Raw genomic sequence first — 21,006 nt, 5'->3', positions numbered from 1 at the left:
CCAAGTGTTTGCAAGGAGAAGGGAGGAAAGACAACAGGAAGAGAGGGGGTAATTAAAAAAAGTATAAGAAAGGATATAATTGGAGACGGGGGGCTTTTGGTGGAAAATGTAAGAAAAAATTGGGAATGGTGGAAGAGAACCAAAGAGAGAGAGAGAAAGACAAGGAGAGGGCAGAAGAGGTTGCCCAATTAATTTGAGTGCATCTGAGGATCCCATTCCAGGATTCTATCAAAGACTTTCTGTGGTCAACATGATATTGAATCAAAGCCTTAGTTGATATATATCTCTGGCATGCATTACATCAGGCCTTTCTTGTCTCATTCACAAGGCCCCAATTCAATCAAACACACATAGGAAAACTGCTCAACGTAATGCTTTCAGAGGGCTAAGAGAGAAAACATGACTAAACTGTGAAGTCCCTGTCTGTGTTATGTGTTATGTATTAGAGTTGACATGAGACAATAAATATACCTGCTCCCTTCCCTTTAAAAGAGAGCAAGAGAGGACATGACTAAAGATGAACGGGCTTATTAGATGATAGTCAGTTAGCTGTATCTAACCACAAAGTGGAAGGACCAACAGAAGAGAGAAAGAACCGAGGCCTAAAGTTTCCTTTAGTGGTTGATGCCCAGTAAAGACACAATATAAATCATTATCACTGTTCTCCTTCAATCAAAAACAGTCAAATATAGAGCGGCAAGTTGCCGGTTCAAATCCCTGAGCCCACTTGGTGAACATTCTGTCGATGTGCCCTTGAGCAAGGCACTTACCCCTAACTTATCCTGTAAGTCGCTCTGGATAATAGTGTCTGCTAAACCATTCAAATGTAAATCAATAACACTTTTAACAGATATTTTAAGTACAAATAATCTCTCCCTCCGTCTCTCTGTCTCTCTCCCTCCCTACCTCCCCCCATCCTCCCTATCTCCCACCTGTAGAGTTCTAGAGAGGAGCAGGAGCATTCTCGTCTGGACTCCATGGTGTTACTGCTGATGAAGCTAGACCAGCTGGACGAGGAGATCGACACGGCCCTCAGCGCCTCCTCCTCCTCCACCATGGCCATCACCCCCACCCTCAGGAGACACCAGCGAAGGGTCAGTACCAGTACACAGAGACAACTTTTACAATTTACAATATTGTCTCTAATTCTAGAAATTCAGTTACATAGCATTGTTTAAATATTCCCCATGTAATGTTAATGGGGAGCTAACATGGCCGCCATAGAATGTTGAAGTGTCATGTAAATGCATCATAATACAGAAACCTCAATGCCCCTACTCTCTAAATACATGGCTCTGTCAGTAACTAGCTAGACGTTACAGGAGACAGTCAGTACTTAGCTAGCTTCAGGAGAACCTAATGCTAACATGGCTAGCTTCAAAGGAATAAGTCATAGAAATAACCATAAACTATTGCCTCCTAAGTTTATCTCTAAACCAATCAATGTCCTTCCTCGGTTGCAGGAAGTGGACTTCGACTCAGTAAAGCCCGTTGGGAGAGTGTCAAGCACTTCTCAGTCTGTGAATACTCCACAACAGCATCAAGTATCCAATACTCTGTTCCCCACCGGGCCGACTGCTGCTCCCGGGACCAAACCCAAGACTGGGGTAAATCAGTCAATCATCGTGATGCTTATGCTTTAACCCAGATTTCAACCTCAAATCAACCATATAGGGTGTCAAGGTTTTGGGGAACATTTCAATTGAAGTGTTAGATTTGGTCACATTTTAACCTACCATTTCAAACACAATCCACAACAGGGGTCTCAAGGCTTTGTTTGTGACGGATCTGTCAAACAACAACAGAGGTTTTAAGGTTTGGTTTATTTCAAGGCAAATTCACGTTTTGTGACGGATCTGTAAAAGTTGATGTCAGTCAAAAGTGTAAAGGATCTCTGGTTCGTTCTAACCTGAAATAGGTCTCTTAATGAGTCTCTGGTTCCACCTGTCTCGTAATCTCTGGTTTTGTCCAACCTGAAATCTGTCTCTTAATGGGTCGGCCGGCTGGTCGCTCAACTGAGCAGCTATAGCAGGAGGTATTTCACACCAGGCCAACTGTGTGATTAGGTTTAGATCCCATCGGAGAAGGGAGAGAAGGCTTATTGAGTTTCTTTACACACCTCAAGTCCCTCCAATCCCTCTGTCTGTGTCTGTTTACTATACAGTCCCGTGAGGAGTGTTTGCAAGGCACAAGTCACGCACTAAAACCCACAGACGTTCTCACAGACGGATGGAGGGATGGACCGACAGACAGCGAACACACACACAAACACACAATCACACACAGACTGACTCTGACTGGTAGGAATGTGGCTCAGCCATTCCGAGGGCCTGGTTCCTTGGCAGACAACTAAAGCCCGTAATTAGCAGGTTCCTGGGTCTTGAGCCACCTCGCACCAACAAAAGGGTCAAAAGGGGGGCTGGGGTCGTGACAGGACAGACCAAGTGGGGCGAAGGGGGCCGAGGGAGGGGGTGGGACTTTGTTCAAGAGAGATTTACATCTTGACCTCTTCAGTCGCTCACTTAATGGCTTTTCTGTCTGACTGTGTCGTCTTTGTGTTTTTGGGACAAGCACACAATGAACACACAGGTGGGTTGACCATTTCTTGGACAAATCTTCTGGGACTGAATCACTTTATCCAGTGTTTGTTTTTGGCTGTTGTCTTGTGATTGAGGGGACGCTGAATTAGACGCTGCTATTCTATTGACAAATTGCCACATAGAAAGACATACAACATTATGATTTGATAAAAAGAGATGATATCGAAGGTTATGCTCTTATCTGTTGTTAACAAAGAGATGATATCGAAGGTTATGCTCTTATCTGTTGTTAACAAAGAGATGATATCGAAGGTTATGCTCTTATCTGTTGTTAACAAAGAGATTATATCGAAGGTTATGCTCTTATCTGTTGTTAATAAAGAGATTATATCGAAGGTTATGCTCTTATCTGTTGTTAACAAAGAGATTATATCGAAGGTTATGCTCTTATCTGTTGTTAACAAAGAGATGATATCGAAGGTTATGCTCTTATCTGTTGTTAACAAAAGAGATGATATCGAAGGTTATGCTCTTATCTGTTGTTAACAAAGAGATTATATCGAAGGTTATGCTCTTATCTGTTGTTAACAAAGAGATGATATCGAAGGTTATGCTCTTATCTGTTGTTAACAAAAGAGATGATATCGAAGGTTATGCTCTTATCTGTTGTTAACAAAAGAGATGATATCGAAGGTTATGCTCTTATCTGTTGTTAACAAAAGAGATGATATCGAAGGTTATGCTCTTATCTGTTGTTAACAAAGAGATGATATCGAAGGTTATGCTCTTATCTGTTGTTAACAAAGAGATGATATCGAAGGTTATGCTCTTATCTGTTGTTAACAAAAGAGATGATATCGAAGGTTATGCTCTTATCTGTTGTTAACAAAAGAGATGATATCGAAGGTTATGCTCTTATCTGTTGTTAACGAAAATCTGTTGTTAACAAAAGAGATGATATCGAAGGTTATGCTCTTATCTGTTGTTCAAAAGAGATTATCTGTTGTTAACAAAGAGATGATATCGAAGGTTATGCTCTTATCTGTTGTTAACAAAGAGATGATATCGAAGGTTATGCTCTTATCTGTTGTTAACAAAAGAGATGATATCGAAGGTTATGCTCTTATCTGTTGTTAACAAAAGAGATGATATCGAAGGTTATGCTCTTATCTGTTGTTAACAAAAGAGATGATATCGAAGGTTATGCTCTTATCTGTTGTTAACAAAGAGATGATATCGAAGGTTATGCTCTTATCTGTTGTTAACAAAAGAGATGATATCGAAGGTTATGCTCTTATCTGTTGTTAACAAAGAGATGATATCGAAGGTTATGCTCTTATCTGTTGTTAACAAAGAGATGATATCGAAGGTTATGCTCTTATCTGTTGTTAACAAAGAGATGATATCGAAGGTTATGCTCTTATCTGTTGTTAACAAAGAGATGATATCGAAGGTTATGCTCTTATCTGTTGTTAACAAAAGAGATGATATCGAAGGTTATGCTCTTATCTGTTATTAACAAAAGCACCGGAAGTTCTTTGGGGTTCCAGGGTTCACTTCCGCTCCTCTTCAAAACGCTGTTAAAAACATGTATTTCAAAGGTTATGGTCTCTTAACAAGCAATTCAACACTTCCGAATAGAAGAAGGTCGTTACACAGAATCTATTGCTTAATCTCGTGAGTTATTAGTTATTTATCACCCGAGAATTGTGCTATCCAGACAAAATACTAGATAGGTGATTGGCTTTGTATCTTTAAACAGGAAAAACGAATTTCTGTGTTATCTGTTGTCATTCCTCTTCCATATATAAACTCAGCAAAAAATAAAACGCCCTCTCACTGTCAACTGCATTTATTTTCATCAACTTAACATAAGTTAAGTAAATATTTGTATGAATATAACAAGATTCAATAACGGAGACATAATCTGAACAAATTCCACAGACATGTGACTAACAGAAATTGAATAATGTGTCCCTGAACAAAGGGACAAAAGTAACAGTCAGTATCCGGTGTTACCACCAGCCAATTTAGGTACTGCAGTACATCTCCTCCTCGTGGACTGCACCAGATTTGCCAGTTCTTGCTGTGAGATGTTACCCCACTCTTCCACCAAGGCACCTGCAAGTTCCCAAACATTTCTGGGGGGAATGGCCCTAGCCCTCACCCTCCGATCCAACAGGTTCCAGACGTGCTCAATGGGATTGAGATCTGGGCTCTTCGCTGGCCATGGCAGGACACTGACAATCCTGTCTTGCAGGAAATCACGCACAGAACAAGCAGTATGACTGGTGGCATTGTCATGCTGGAGGGTCATGTCAGGATGAGCCTGCAGGAAGAGTACCGCATGAGGGATGAGGATGTCTTCCCTGTAACACACAGCGTTGAGATTGCCTGCAATGACAACAAGCTCAGTCCGATGATGCTGTGACACACCGCCCCAGACCATGACGAACCCTCCACCTCCAAATAGATCCCGCTCTAGAGTACAGGCCTTGGTGTAACGCTCATTCCTTCGACGATAAACACGAATCCGACCATCACCCCTGGTGAGATAAAACCGCTACTCGTCAGTGAAGAGCCCTTTTTACCAGTCTAGTCTGGTCCAGCGACGGTGGGTTTGTGCCCATAGGCAACGTTGTTGCCGGTGATGTCTGGTGAGGACCTGCCTTACAACAGGCCTACAAGCCATCGGTCTAGCCTCTCACATCCTATTGCGGACAGTCTGAGCACTGATGGAGGGATTGTGCGTTCCTGGTGTAACTCGGGCAGTTGTTGTTGCCATCCTGTACCTGTCCCGCAGGTGTGATGTTCAGATGTACCGATCCTGTATAGGTGTTGTTACACGTGGTCTGCCACTGCGAGGATGATCAGCTGTCCATCCTGTCTCCCTGTAGCGCTGTCTTAGGCATCTCACAGTACGGACATTGCAATTTATTGCCCTGGCCACATCTGCAGTCCTCATGCCTCCTTGCAGCAAGCCTAAGGCACGTTCACGCAGATGAGCAGGGACCGCGGGCATCTTTGTTTTCATAACTGTGACCTTAATTGACTACCGTCTGTAAACTGTTACTGTCTTAACGACCTTTCCACAGGTGCATGTTCATTCATCGTTCATGGTTCATTGGACAAGCCTGGGAAACAGTGTTCAAGCCCTTTACAATGAAGATCTGTGAAGTTATTTGGATTGTTACGAATTATCTTTGAAAGACAGTGTCCTGAAAGAGGGACGTTTCTTTTTTTGCTGAGTTAATGTGCTATGTATGTCAAAACCTGAAGAAGAGTTTTAATTTTATTATTTTTTACATGCATTTTACATTCAGCCTCTATCTAGCAGTGCCGGTCTACAGACCAAAGGTTGAGATGAGAAGTTTATCGTTTTATTCTTAGACATATGTCTTAGTGTTCTTTAGTGATGTTGTAACTGCAGACCTGTTCCAGGCCTTATAGACAGACTTCTAAGATGCTGAAGAGATGAGCTGAAGAGACGAGCTGAAGAGACGAGCTGAAGAGACAAACTGAAGAGACGAGCTGAAGAGACGAGCTGAGAAGACGAGCTAAAGAGACAAACTGAAGTAACGAGCTGAAGAGATGAGCTGAAGAGACGAGCTGAAGAGACCAGCTGAAGAGACCAGCTAGAGAGACAAACTAAAGAGACGAGCTGAAGATACGAGCTGAAGAGACGAGCTGAAAAGACGAGCTGAAGCGACTAGCTGAAGAGACGAGCTGAAGAGACAAACTAAAGAGACGAGCTGAAGAGACGAGCTAAAGAGACGAACTGAAGAGACAAACTAAAGAGACATGCTGAAGAGACGAGTTGAAGAGACGAGCTAGAGGCGAGCTAAAGTGAAGAGCTGAAGAGACAAACTAAAGAGACGAATTCAAGAGACAAACTAAATAAATGTGCTAAAGTAAACAGAGCTCTCACTGTGCCTAATAGACGTTGGAGAAGGACTTAGTCAGAGGAAAGAGCATGTGTGTGTGTTTGTGTGTGTGTTCGTGTGTCTGCATGCGTGCGTGCGTGCATCTGACTGTATGTGTGTGTGTCTGTGTGTGTGTGTGTGTGTGTGTGTGCGTGCGTGTGATTCTGGGCACCTCTACAGTGGAGACCCCATGGAGTCAGTGAGTGATGGATTGAAGTGAAGAGGCGATGACTGTCTGAAGGGCTTGTGAGTGGTTAAGAGGATAGGCGTCTATTCAGGAACTGGAGTGGTGAGCTGCCCACTCAATCCACTCTGATAGGACAAGGAGACACTGGACAGACAGCTGGCCCTTTGAATGAAGGATAGGTATAGGTTGTCAAAAGATGGCAAAGCTGCAACGTCAAAATGGTGAAGGAGCAATGATTTCCCCTGATTTCCATCACCCCCCTCTCTTGATATTGGGTCTCCAGATGCACTGGCGTATGGGTAGGGTGTAATTAGCGGAACATTCCACCCGGATCGATTCCGGGGGGGGGGGTGACTGACTGAGACATTTGATTAGTCCGTTATGGGAGGTAATCCTGTGGAAAATGGGATTCCCACAGTTTGAGAATTCCCAAAACGGAAATGGATGCTCTTTCTCCCTGGTTCCCACAGAGGCTGTGTATGTTTGATGATCCCACTCTAATAAATGAAAATAACCTCACCCCTCCTCCAGACCCTCCCCCTCTATTTTACCTTCCTACTGTACTTACTGGAGGAGCAAGGGATAGTTAGGAGGGCAATCCTCTCTAAATCATTTAACAATGGGGAGAGGGAGAGCAAAAAAGAAAGAAAGAAAGAAATAAAGAGCATGGGGCCTGGTCCACAGTAGTGCACTATACAGGGAATTTACATGTGTATTTTATTTCACCTTTATTCAACTAGGCAGGTTAAGAACAAATTGTTTTTTACAATGACGGCCTACCGGGGAACAGTGGGTTAAAAGGATCTCTACAGATCGGTGGCCCACCCTCGAGATGGTTGAGCTAATGTGCGCTAATGTGAGTAGCATGACGTTGTAAGTAACATGAACAAGGACATACACATATCTGATATGGGCAGAAAGCTTACATTCTTGTTAATCTAACTGCACTGTCCAATTTACAGTAGCTATTACAGTGGAAGAATACAATGCTGTTTTGATTTTATTTTAATTTATTTGGATCTCTTTTAGTCCCCATTTGGACTAATCTTCCAATAGTCCTTAATAACCTCTTGAGGATAGGGAGACGCTAGCGTCTCAACTGGCCAATTGCCAGGGAAAATGCAGAGCGCCAGATTCAAATAAAATGCTATAAAATTCAAACTTTCATTAAATCACACATGTAAGATACTCAATTAAAGCTACACTCGTTGTGAATCTAGCTCACGTGTCAGATTTTTAAAATGCTTTTCCGCAAAAGCATAAGAAGCTATTATCTGATAGCCTACACCCATCTGCACCAGTAGTAAACAATAGAGCTAGCGTAGCAGGCGCTACACAAAACGCTGAAATAAAATATGCCTTTGACGAGCTTCTTTTGTTGGCACTCCAATATGTCCCATAATCATCACAATTGGTCCTTTTGTGCAATTAATTACATCCATATATATCGAAAATGTCAATTTATAAAGCGCGTTTGATCCATAAAAAACAGCTTAGAAAAACGCAACGTCACTACAAAATATTTAAAAAGTTCTCTATAAACTTTGCCAAAATATTTCAAACTACTTTTGTCATACAACGTTAGGTATTTTTAAACCTTAATAATCGATCAAATTGTAGACGGGGCAATCTGTATTCAATACATGAACGAAAAGAAAAAAGCTCTGCTCTTCACGTCTCTCACAAAGGGGCCCCCGTTCCGAGTTGAACTACTTCCTGATAAAACAAAGGAATAATCTCAGCCATATTCCAACGACTGGCGACATTGTGTGGAAGCGGTAGGAACTGAAAATAGATTGCTATTAAATATCCAATGGCAAAGACAATATAGGGAAGAGAGATAAAAATAAATAAAACATCTGAACAGTTAGTCCTCTGGGTTTTGCCTGCTACATAAGTTCTGTTATACTCACAGACATGATTCAAACAGTTTTAGAAACTTCAGAGTGTTTTCTATCCAAATCTATGAATGATATGCATATCTAATATTCTTGGCAAGAGTAGCAGGAGGTTTAATTTGGGCATGCTATTTATCTAAAGTGAAAATTCTGCCCCCTAGCTTTTAAACATTAAAATACAATTTATAATACGAACACGTTTTCACATATAACACACTATTACAAACATACATAATATACTCATTTTAGGTTTAATTACATACAGTCGGGAGGAACTACTGAATATAAGAGCAACGTCAACTCACCATCATTACGACCAGGAATACGGCTTTCCCGAAGCGGATCCTGTGTTTTGCCCATCACCCAGGACAATGGATCGGATCCCAGCCGGCAAACCTAAACAACATCGCCGTAAAAGGGGCAAACGAAGCGGTCTTCTGGTCAGGCTCCGGAGAGGCACATCGCACACCACTCCCTAGCATACTACTCGCCAATGCCCAGTCTCTTGACAACAAGGTTGACAGAAACAAGCATCTTTCTGGTAAGAAGAGGGGCGGGGGTGTATGCCTTATGAATAACGAGACGTGGTGTGATCATAACAACATACAGGAAGTCAAGTCCGTCTTTTCACCTGACTTAGAACTCCTCACAATCAAATGTCGACTTCATTATCTACCAAGAGAATTCTCTTCGATTATAATCACATCCGTATATATTTCCCCCCAAGCAGACACATCGATGGCCCTGAACGAACTTTATTTGACTCTATGTAAACTGGAAACCACATATCCTGAGGCTGCATTCATTGTAGCTGGGGATTTTAACAAGGCTAATCTGAAAACAAGACTCCCTAAATTCTATCAGCATATCGATTGTGCAACCAGGGCTGGTAAAACCCTGGATCATTGTTATTCAGCGACGCATATAAGGCCTTCATCCGCCCTCCTTTCGGAAAACCTGACCACGACTTAATTTTGTTGCTCCCAGCCTATAGACAAAGACTAAAACAGGAAGCTCCCGCGCTCTGGTCTGTTCAACGCTGGACCGACCAATCTGATTCCACGCTTCAATACTGCTTCGATCACGTGGATTGGGATATGTTCCGCATTGCGTCCAACAACAACATTGACGAATACGTTGATTCGGTGAACGAGTTCATTAGAAAGTGAATTGGCGATGTCGTACCCACAGCAACTATTAAAACATTCCCAAACCAGAAACCGTGGATTGATGGCAGCATTCGCACGAAACTGAAATCGCTAACCACTGCTTTTAACCAGGGCTAGGTGACCGGAAACATGACCGAATACAAACAGTTTAGCTATTCCCTCCGCAAGGCAATCAAACAAGCTAAGCGTCAGTATAGAGACAAAGTAGAGTCGCAATTCAACGGCTCAGACACAAGAGGTATGTGGCAGAGTCCACAGTCAATCACGGATTACAAAAAGAAAACCAGCCCCGTCGCGGACCAGGATGTCTTGCTCCCAGACAGACTAAATAACGCTTTGAGGACAATACAGTGCCACTGACACGGCCCGCTACCAAAACCTGCGGACTCTCCTTCACTGCAGCCGACATGAGTAAAACATTTAAACGTGTTAACCCTCGCAAGGCTGCAGGCCCAGACGGCATCCCCAGCCGCGTCCTCAGAGCAAGCGCAAACACAGCCGTGTTAAGGACATATTCAATCAATCCTTATCCCAGTCTGCTGTCCCCACATGCTTCAAGAGGGCCACCATTGTTCCTGTTCCCAAGAAAGCTAAGGTAACTGAGCTAAACGACTACCACCCCGTAGCACTCACTTCCGACATCATGAAGTGCTTTGAGAGACTAGTCAAGGACCATATCACCTCCACCCTACCTGACACCCTAGACCCACTCCAATTTGCTTACTGCCACAATAGGTCCACAGACGATGCAATCGTAACCACACTGCACACTGCCCTATAACCCATCTGGACATGAGGAATACCTATGTGAGAATGCTGTTCATCTACAGCATTTAACACCATAGTACCGTCCAAACTCATCATCAAGCTCGAGACCCTGGGTCTCGACCCCGCCCTGTGCAACTGGGTACTGGACTTCCTGACGGGTCGCCCCCAGGTGGTGAGGGTAGGTAACAACATCTCCAGCCCGCTGATCCTCAACACTGGGGCCCCCCAAGGGTACGTTCTGAGCCCTCTCCTGTACTCCCTGTTCACCCACGACTGCGTGGCCATGCACCCCTCCAACTCAATCATCAAGTTTGCGGACGACACTACAGTGGTAGGCTTGATTACCAACAACGATGAGATGGCCTACAGAGAGGAGGTGAGGGGCCTTGGAGTGTGGTGTCAGGAAAATAACCTCACACTCAACGTCAACAAAACAAAGGAGATGATCGTGGACTTCAGGAAACAGCAGAGGGAGCACCCCCCTATCCACATCGATGGGACAGTAGCGGAGAGGGTAGTAAGTTTTAAGTTCCTTGGCATACACATCATGGACCAACTGAATTGGTCCACCCACACAGACAGTGTTGCGAAGAAGGCGCAGCAGCGCCTCTTCAACCTCAGTAGGCTGAAGAAATAAACAATCGAGAGCATCCTGTCGGGATGTATCACCGCCTGGTACGGCAACTGTCCGCCCAATACCGTAAGGCTCTCCAGAGGGTAGTGAGCTCTGCACAAAGCATCACCGGGGGCAAACTACCTGCCCTCCAGGACACCTACACCACCCGATGTCACAGGAAGGCCATAAAGATCATCAAGGGCAACAACCACCAGAGCCACTGCCTCTTCACCCCGCTGTCATCCAGAAGGCGAGGTCAGTACAGGTGCATCAAAGCAGGGACCGAGAGACTGAAAAACAGCTTCTATCTCAAGGACATCAGACTGTTAAACAGCCACCACTAATATTGAGTGGCTGCTGCCAACATACAGACTCAACTCCAGCCACTTTAATAATGGAAATTGATGTAAAAAAAAATGTATCACTAGCCACTTTAAACAATGCCACTTAATTTAATGTTTACAAACCCTACATTACTCATCTCATATGTATATGCTGTTATCTATACCATCTACTGCATCTTGCCATCTTTATGTAATACATGTATCACTAGCCACTTTAAACCATGGCACTTTTATGTTTACATACCCTACATTACTCATCTCATATGTATATACTGTACTCAATACCATCTACTGCATCTTGCCTATGCCTTGCTTATTCATATATCTTTAATGTACATATTCTTTATCCCTTTACACTTGTGTGTATAAGGTAGTTTTTGTGGAATTGTTAGGTTAGATTACTCGTTGGTTATTACTGCATTGTCGGAACTAGAAGCACAAGCATTTCGCTACACTCGCATTAACATCTGCTAACCATGTGTTAGTCACAAATAACATTTTATTTTATTTGATTTGAACATAATGACCCAATAAATACTCAATCTAAAAAATATTGATTCTTCATCTACTATAGTCCCACAACATTTCTATGTATTAAATGTAAAAAAAAATGTTTAAATGTATATATTGAAAGGTTTCTGGTTTTCTCAGTTAATTTATTCAATTTCCTTATTGCTCTAAATCAAAATGTTATTTTGCCTATTTCTCTTTTCTGTCTGGATAACGCATAGATGGTGGACAATCTATTCCTAGTATTTACGGAATGTCTGTCTCTTGTTTTTTTCAATTATCTTGTCGATTGATGACCAACCATGAACATTGCGCATGACTGCAACAGAAGAACCATATCTCCACCTTAAAACAATCCTTGCTGCTTTGTTCTGTGCATTCTGCAGCCTCCTAACTTCACTTGATGATGCATTTCCCCAGACCACAGAACAGTAGGTTACCTGACTCTCAATTAATACTTGTGTTATTTGCTGAATAATTTTTCCTGGTAAATATTTTGCTATCCTTCTGATTATGCATGCTGTTTTAATAATTGTTTTACATAGATTAGTTATTTGAGACGACCATGATAAGCAGTTGTCTAGCTGCACTCCCAATAGTTTGGTTTCTGTCACTTCTTCAATATGTACTCCTCCCATAATTGTATCCCATGCTGTTTTGTCCTTTTCCTCGTGGAACAGACCAACATAATTTTGATTTTCTTGGTGTTTAAAACAAGTTTGTTTTGGCAAACCCACTCCCTGATATTCTCCAAATCTCCTTGTAAAGCTTGCTGTACCTGTTGAACCGATTGTCTTCCTGCATAAATTGTTGTATCATCTGCAAATATAGTAGCTTGAGTTTCAGCTAAGGCATAGGGAAGGTCGTTGGTATATATTAAATAAAGAAGCGGCCCAAGGCAGCTGCCCTGCGGTATTCCACAGGTTAACCCATGAGGGGAAGAAAATTAACCATTTATATAGGTGGTCTGTTTCCTGTCAGTTAGATATGACTGTACCCAATTCAATGCTACCTCCTTAAAACCATAATGCATTAATTTTGTCAAAATTATTTCATGATCGACTAAATCAAATACTGCACTGAAATCTAAAAATAGTACAAACATGCCATTATCCATAGCATTGGGCCACTGGTCAGTCATGTCAACCAATGCAGTGGTAGTGGAATGGTTTTAGCGATAAGCATGCTGATTGGCTGTAATCAGATCAATCTTTTCCATGTACTCCAATATTTGTCTACTCACAATACCCTCCAATATCTTACTGGGTGTAGGGAGTAGACTAATAGGTTGACTGTTGGCAGGAGTAATGGGTTCTTTGTCGTCTTTCGGAATAGGACACTTCGACAAACATCAAAGCGTTTCCTTTCAAATGTTATCAAGAATATGTATATCCTTGCTTTAGGTCCTGAGCTACAGACAGTTAGATTTGGGTATGTCATTTTAGGCGAAAATGGAAAAAAGGGGTGGATTAACTGCCTTGTTCAGGAGCAGAACGACATATTTTTACCTTGTCATCTCAGGGATTAAATCCAGCAACCTTTCGGTTACTGACCAAACACTCTAACCACTAGGCTACCTGCCACCCCAAGGGTGACATTTGGTATGCACTTAGAGGGAGAGCGATAGAGCGATAGAGCGATAGAGAGATAGAGAGGGGGTGCATGAAAGTGATAGAGACAGACTGACTCATTTATCATGTGGCAGACCTAATCACTCATTCCTGTCTAGTCATATCCACACAAATGGCAGGAACGTGAGCGACCCCTCATAAGGAAGATGTCAGCCACTCGAGGGGTGTAGGCCCAAGGAATTCTAATGGAAAATAGGTCACCATCTATGTCTGAGATGGGACGAGAAGAAAGGGAGGAATGTGCAGAGAAAGGGAAAAGAGAGCTCAAGGGTCTGGCTAATGTAATTAAATGACAGCAGGGAGGAGATCCTGCTACTGATCTTGGTCAGGCTAGTGTTGGATTCACAAGTGAGCCCTCAGCACATGGCTAACGTCTGCACTGAAGAGGGTTATGAGCTAGGACTGCTAACACGCTGGATAGCTAAACCTAGTTTTTAGCATATTAACACAGTGGCTAAGTAAATAAAACATATATTTATTAGCATGCAAACACATGCAAACACAGCTAAAGCTTTCTAGCATGCTTAGACTCAAGCTGGCTAATCAAAATATCTATCTATTTGCATGCTCACATGCCAACTAAGTTAACTGAACAAAACAGCGATTTATTAGCATCGATATCAATGGGCATTAGTTGCTCACAGTCGTGTTCAGTAGGCCTAGGACATGCACTGCAGACATTAATCTCTAACATGTAGGGTTCCCGAAAGTTGTAGCGTCTCTTCATTGTATTACATATCTAACATGTCTACTTCCAAAAGTTATAGCATGTCTGTGTAACAGATGTAAATCGTACTCTCCTTGCGTTGTGTTTTCTCCTAATGAATCACATCAGCCAGTGGTCCCAGTTGAGCATCATTTATTTCTGTTGCTGTTGTTAAATGGGAAACAGCACGTTAGTTGTGCAGGGCTTAATGTTATTAATGGCTGTCGATGGCAAAATCACTTGCATCACATTTTCATACTGGGCGAACAAAATAGAAAAATACAATACAAAATATAACATGTGTAAATACCTGTTGTTAAATAGGAAACAGCATGTTGGTTGTGCAGGGCTTAATGTTATTAATGGCTGTCGATGGCAAAACCTGTAGCATGAAGACAACTGTGTCAGCAGTGATCTTATGTGACCATTGTATTGTTGTAAGTTAGCTAACACACTTATTTACAGCAATCATATACCAAGCACATTCCAGAAAGCCCCCCAATCCCTAACAGGTACCATATACCCACACATGTATAAATCAGTAATGTACAGCAAACTTGTACACATTGTAAAATAGAAAATAGAAAACAGTATTCAGAACGTGACCCACCCCTTACATCACATTTTCATACTGGGAAGACCTGACGTTCCCGATCTTCCCCTATCTGCAAGCGGGGCCAATCACAACACGCCTTATTGTCATCATAGTTGAACCAACCAATAAGAATGCTTGAACATTAAATACACCTTTCTTTAGATGCAAGTGGAAACATAAGCAACCCTGTTACATTTGTTCATTGTGTCACATATCTAACATGTCTGCTTCCAAAAGTTATAGCATGTCTGTTCATTGTATTTCATATCTGCAACATTCAGTACCAAACTGAACACAACCCACAATTCACACTAATCTAATTAGAGTATCCGATTGGATTATAGACAGGAAATGAATGAGGGGGAGGTCTATAATGGACAGTTTATGAGCAGGCACGGACATTGGGTTAATTGTGAGTATTTTCAACATGTAGACAGATATTCCATTGATGCAGCATGTGTTCCTTGGACATGACAATGGCACAAATGTCCACAACAGCAGGACTCCCTCTTTATCTTGTTGATGGCAGTGGCCTGCACTGTGTGTGTGTGTGTGTGTGTGTGTGTGTGTGTGTGTGTGTGTGTGTGTGTGTGTGTGTGTGTGTGTGTGTGTGTGTGTGTGTGTGTGTGTGTGTGTGTGTGTGTGTGTGTGTGATTGATCATTGTGATTGGTCATTGTGCTAAATGCCCCCTCTCACACACACACACACACACACACACACACACACACACACACACACACACACACACACACACACACACACACACACACACACACACACACACACACACACACACACACACACACACTGTCTATAATGTTATACTTTCCCTATCTGTCTCCATGGTTTGACTTTTGGTTGGAGATAAGACTGAACTCCATCTTTAAAAACAAACATTTTTGATAAATGAAAATGTATTCCAAGTAAGCACTGCTAACCTTCACCACTCCACAGTCTTCATCAAGCATGCCACCATTTTGTTCTCTCATGACAACTGGTGTTTATGTAACAGTGACAAAGTCCTAGAATCCTGACATGTGGCTTTGGCGTGTTGTTTTGAATGGACACTGACTAAGGTATGTGTCACAATGTATGGATTGCAGTGACAGAGCCATAGCGAGTGGCTATTCTTGGCTACGCTGTACAGTCGTTGGGGTTCTGTGTGCGGTGTGTGCTGACCTAGCAGGTGGTTTTCATTATTGTGTGTTGTTGTGTGGTTGTGGTGGTGGATGGTGCACCATAGCAGGTGTCTTTCTCTCGGCAGTAAAGTTTGTTATTGTTTGGCCTCATGCTCGTGGTTGCCGTGGCAGGTTGCTGTCTTTGCGTTGTAGCGGGAGCTATTTTAACGGAGGTGTTAAGTTATAGCAGCTAGGATTAAGGTAAATTAAGTTAAATTGGGATGTGATTGTTTGTCATAATGAGGTATGTGGTGGGATCTGTGGTGATTTGCCTTATATCTTCTTTGTTTAATTGTCTTATCTTTTGGTCATGTAACATGAAATTGTCAATTTTCTAGGATCATATTATGATTTGATATAAAATATGACTGATGAGGTGTGTCATAGTGGCTTCCCAGTCTTTTGTTGTGTGGTGCTATTTAACATGGTGCTATTCTTAGGGGGTTGGTGGCAGCAGTAGAGGATGTCACATGTCAGGGCAGAGGCCCCTTAAATGGTACAGTCGGAAACAACATATCAATCACTCTCTGGCAAAAGAGTTCCCCAACAGCACAGGGCCGCCAAAAAACAAACCTTCTGTTAACCTCTCTGTTGGTTATGTCCCAAATGGCTCCCTTTGTCCTACTGTATATAGTGCACTACTTTTGACCAGAGCCCTATGGTGCAGCACGCATAGATAGACATCCCTCAACCGTTTGTTAAATGTAGCACCCCAGATTCTATTCTAACATAGATGTGCTTGTTATGTATACTAACTCTAACCTATACAAACTCTGACTTATACTAACTCTGACCTACACAAACTCTGACTTATACTAACTCTGACCTATACAAACTCTGACTTATACTAACTCTAACCTATACAAACTCTGACTTATACTAACTCTGACCTATACAAACTCTGACTTATACTAACTCTGACCTATACAAACTCTGACTTATACTAACTCTGACCTATACAAACTCTGACTTATACTAACTCTGACCTATACAAACTCTGACTTATACTAACTCTGACCTATACAAACTCTGACTTATACTAACTCTGACCTATACAAACTCTGACTTATACTAACTCTGACCTATACAAACTCTGACTTATACTAACTCTGACCTATACAAACTCTGACTTATACTAACTCTGACCTATACTAACTCTGACCTATACAAACTCTGACTTATACTAACTCTGACCTATACATGGGGGATGGTGGACTGTGACGGTGGGGAGTGGGGAGGGGGAGTTTCTGACTTATGAGAGACCTATTTCTGACTCGGATGGTTGAGGGGCAGCTCTTGGGAACTGTCGGGATCTTGGATGGTTGAGGGGCAGCTCTTGGGAACTGTGGGGGGTCTCGGATGGTTGAGGGGCAGCTCTTGGGAACTGTGGGGGGTCTTGGATGGTTGAGGGGCAGCTCTTGGGAACTGTGGGGTGGTCTTGGATGGTTGAGGGGCAGCTCTTGGGAACTGTGGGGTGGTCTCGGATGGTTGACAAGCTCTTGGGAACTGTATACTAACTGGATGGTTGAGGGGCAGCTTATGGGAACTGTGGGGTGGTCTCGGATGGTTGAGGGGCAGCTCTTGGGAACTGTGGGGTGGTCTCGGATGGTTGAGGGGCAGCTTGGGAACTGTGGGGGGTCTCGGATGGTTGAGGGGCAGCTCTTGGGAACTGTGGGGGTCTCGGATGGTTGAGGGGCAGCTCTTGGGAACTGTGGGGGGTCTCGGATGGTTGAGGGGCAGCTCTTGGGAACTGTGGGGGGTCTCGGATGGTTGAGGGGCAGCTCTTGGGAACTGTGGGGGGTCTCGGATGGTTGAGGGGCAGCTCTGGGAACTGTGGGGGGGTCTCGGATGGTTGAGGGGCAGCTCTTGGGAACTGTGGGGGGTCTCAGATGGTTGAGGGCAGCTCTTGGGAACTGTGGGGTGGTCTCGGATGGTTGAGGGGCAGCTCTTGGGAACTGTGGGGGGTCTCGGATGGTTGAGGGCAGCTCTTGGGCTCTTGGGGAACTGTGGGGTGGTCTTGGATGGTTGAGGGGCAGCTCTTGGGAACTGTGGGGGGGTCTCGGATGGTTGAGGGGCAGCTCTTGGGAACTGTGGGGGGGTCTCGGATGGTTGAGGGGCAGCTCTTGGGAACTGTGGGGGGGTCTCGGATGGTTGAGGGGCAGCTCTTGGGAACTGTGGGGGGTCTCGGATGGTTGAGGGGCAGCTCTTGGGAACTGGGGGTGGTCTCGGATGGTTGAGGGGCAGCTCTTGGGAACTGTGGGGAGTGGATGGTTGAGGGGCAGCTCTTGGGAACTGTGGGGGGTCTCGGATGGTTGAGGGGCAGCTCTTGGGAACTGTGGGGGGTCTTGGATGGTTGAGGGGCAGCTCTTGGGAACTGTGGGGGGTCTCGGATGGTTGAGGGGCAGCTCTTGGGAACTGTGGCGACGTCACGGATGGTTGAGGGGCAGCTCTTGGGAACTGTGGGGTGGTCTCGGATGGTTGAGGGGCAGCTCTTGGGAACTGTGGGGGGGTCTCGGATGGTTGAGGGGCAGCTCTTGGGAACTGTGGACACGATACGGATGGTTGAGGGGCAGCTCTTGGGAACTGTGGGGTGGTCTCGGATGGTTGAGGGGCAGCTCTTGGGAACTGTGGGGTGGTCTCGGATGGTTGAGGGGCAGCTCTTGGGAACTGTGGGGTGGTCTCGGATGGTTGAGGGGCAGCTCTTGGGAACTGTGGGGGGTCTCGGATGGTTGAGGGGCAGCTCTTGGGAACTGTGGGGTGGTCTCGGATGGTTGAGGGGCAGCTCTTGGGAACTGTGGGGGGTCTCGGATGGTTGAGGGGCAGCTCTTGGGAACTGTGGGTGGTCTCGGATGGTTGAGGGGCAGCTCTTGGGAACTGTGGGTGGTCTCGGATGGTTGAGGGGCAGCTCTTGGGAACTGTGCGGGGGATCTTGGATGGTTGGTGGCCTGGCGGTTGGGAGTTTGGGCAGATAGGGGCGCTTGACCCTGGTTGCTCCTGTGGGTCACTCTGGATGGGAGTGTCTGCTAGATGACTGAATGTAATGTAAATGTTGAGTGGCTTGTTGAGTGGCTTGTTGAGTGGCTTTATGTTTTATTATTCAATACAAATAAATAAAGAATCAGACCTATACAAACTCTGGCAGCTCCATCGCCTCTCAACATTCCATAACCATCCCATAACCATCCAAACTCTTGGCATTGGTTCTGTCTTCCATCTCCCTGGCAACCATGCTCAAAACAAACCATCTGTCATATCTCGCCGCTGTTTGACAGTGCGTGATGTAATGCTGTAATTAGGTGTTAGAATTACAAGTGTCCGAGTTGTCTTGTACCTGTTAGGTCCAAAGGGTTAGGCAAGAATATAGATATAGATGCTTGTAGATGGACACAACAGGGACTACTTTTTGATTTATCGCCTGTTGGGTTAGTTATGCATGTGTTTAGTTATCTTGTGTGGATGTGGACAATAGCTGTGCTGAGGCGTCTGTGATAAGGCCACAGGCTGTAGCTGTCGCTTGTCCTTCCTCTCTCTCTCGTCCTGTTTGGCAAGTGGCCACCAACACACAGTCCCCGAACATCCTTTATCCACAACCAGAAACCACACCTTGGCTTTCCAATGGGCCTATATAGAACTGGATCTCTCTCTCTCTCTCTCTCTCTCTCTCTCTCTCTCTCTCTCTCTCTCTCTCTCTCTCTCTCTCTCTCTCTCTCTCTCTCTCTGGCAATATTACTCTCTCCCTCTTTCTCTCTCTCTATTTCCCTCCCTCTCCCTCACATCCATTCTTGTACATGCTAATAATATCTATAACTTATTATACAGGCCTACAATTGCTTACCTTCACATTCCTCTGTTGCTCTACAGACAAAATTTGAATTAAAGTCAGTCAACAGCATGGTGGGAAACCAGCATTATTTCAATGTCACATGGGGGTGTCTCTGTGGGTATACTGTCCGGTCATGGCCGAGTTAGTCGGCTTTCTGCTGTGTTGTTATCCCTGACCCTGACTGAGGCCAATCTGCGCTGAACACACAGCTGCAGGAGCACAAACAGAGGCCTCCCTCAGCCTCTCAGCCCCTCAGCCCCTCTCATTCCCTCAGTCCCTCTCAGCCCAACGAGCCTCTCAGCCCCTCTCAGCCTCTCAGTCTCTCAGCCACGGTCAAAAAGGAGAGGGAAAGAAAAGAGGAGAGAAAAAGAAGATTGTTTTTGGAACAGGATGTGGAAAAAAATGAACTTCTTCTTTACCTCTGTACGGAAATCTCTTATTTCCTGCCGATTCAAGGTTGCATGGATTGTAATTAGGTATTCCAAAAACTGGGCAGAACACAGAGGGTTTTTTCTCAGTCGGTGGGAGACAGGCCTTGTAATTAACAAGACATGGAAGAAGAAGAAAAAAATAATACTGAAATGTGAAATTGTTTTGTAAAACGTTGTCACGTTACTCATGACTTTTGTGGTGAAAAACCTAACTGATGCAGAATTCTCTGTCTCTTTGTAAACTTCAAGGAAATGATTCAGTCCACCTACTGGACAGCATGTCCCTACATCTTCTAACTTTGAGCCACCAGAAAGAAAGAAACACAATGGCAAACTGACGACCCCCAGTCCGCTGGGCCCATAATACCATCCTGTTCAGTGACGTAGTGGTCAAACATAATTGGTGGGAAAACGCTAATCGCCATTCGTGGTGAGTAAAGTACCGTTCCATATACTGGTGGGTAAACTCTTACAGAAAATGAAAAAGGTGAGTAATGGGCATTTACGTGCATTCAACATCCACCACACCACTGGTTCTGTAGTGTTATGACTGGATCTGTAGTGTTATCACTGGATATGTAGTGTTATCACTGGATATGTAGTGTTATCACTGGATCTGTAGTGTTATGACTGGATCTGTAGTGTTATGACTGGATCTGTAGTGTTATCACTGGATATGTAGTGTT

General features: G+C 44.0%; 1 protein-coding gene and 1 long non-coding RNA gene across 17 annotated transcripts in view; both read left to right on the top strand.

The window, feature by feature from the left end:
- Nucleotides 1-1,973, top strand: part of LOC118371768 (uncharacterized) — a 14,144-nt gene extending 12,171 nt beyond the window's left edge. Inside the window, exons 4-5 of the mRNA XM_052464924.1 lie at nt 939-1,094; nt 1,464-1,973. Of these exons, the coding sequence (XP_052320884.1) occupies nt 939-1,094; nt 1,464-1,643 (336 nt within the window). The 3' untranslated portion in view covers nt 1,644-1,973. The remainder of the gene's footprint in view (nt 1-938; nt 1,095-1,463) is intronic.
- Nucleotides 1,974-2,483: 510 nt separating this feature from the next.
- On the top strand, nt 2,484-4,348 carry LOC127908014 (uncharacterized). 16 transcript variants are annotated; one of them, XR_008065897.1, is made up of 5 exons: nt 2,484-2,852; nt 2,979-3,063; nt 3,106-3,446; nt 3,570-3,697; nt 3,826-4,348. It is a non-coding gene; the product is annotated as an uncharacterized LOC127908014 (long non-coding RNA). The 16 variants fall into 16 exon arrangements; XR_008065888.1 differs by having other exon boundaries at nt 3,570-3,740; nt 3,783-4,348; XR_008065885.1 differs by having other exon boundaries at nt 3,570-3,782.
- The last annotated feature ends 16,658 nt before the right edge of the window (nt 4,349-21,006 follow it).

This window comes from Oncorhynchus keta, chromosome 16, assembly GCF_023373465.1.
Source record: "Oncorhynchus keta strain PuntledgeMale-10-30-2019 chromosome 16, Oket_V2, whole genome shotgun sequence".
In the NCBI taxonomy this organism is placed as follows: Eukaryota; Metazoa; Chordata; class Actinopteri; order Salmoniformes; family Salmonidae; genus Oncorhynchus; species Oncorhynchus keta.
The sequence above is the reverse complement of the archived record's forward strand: the minus strand, read 5'-3'. Positions and strand labels throughout refer to the sequence as shown.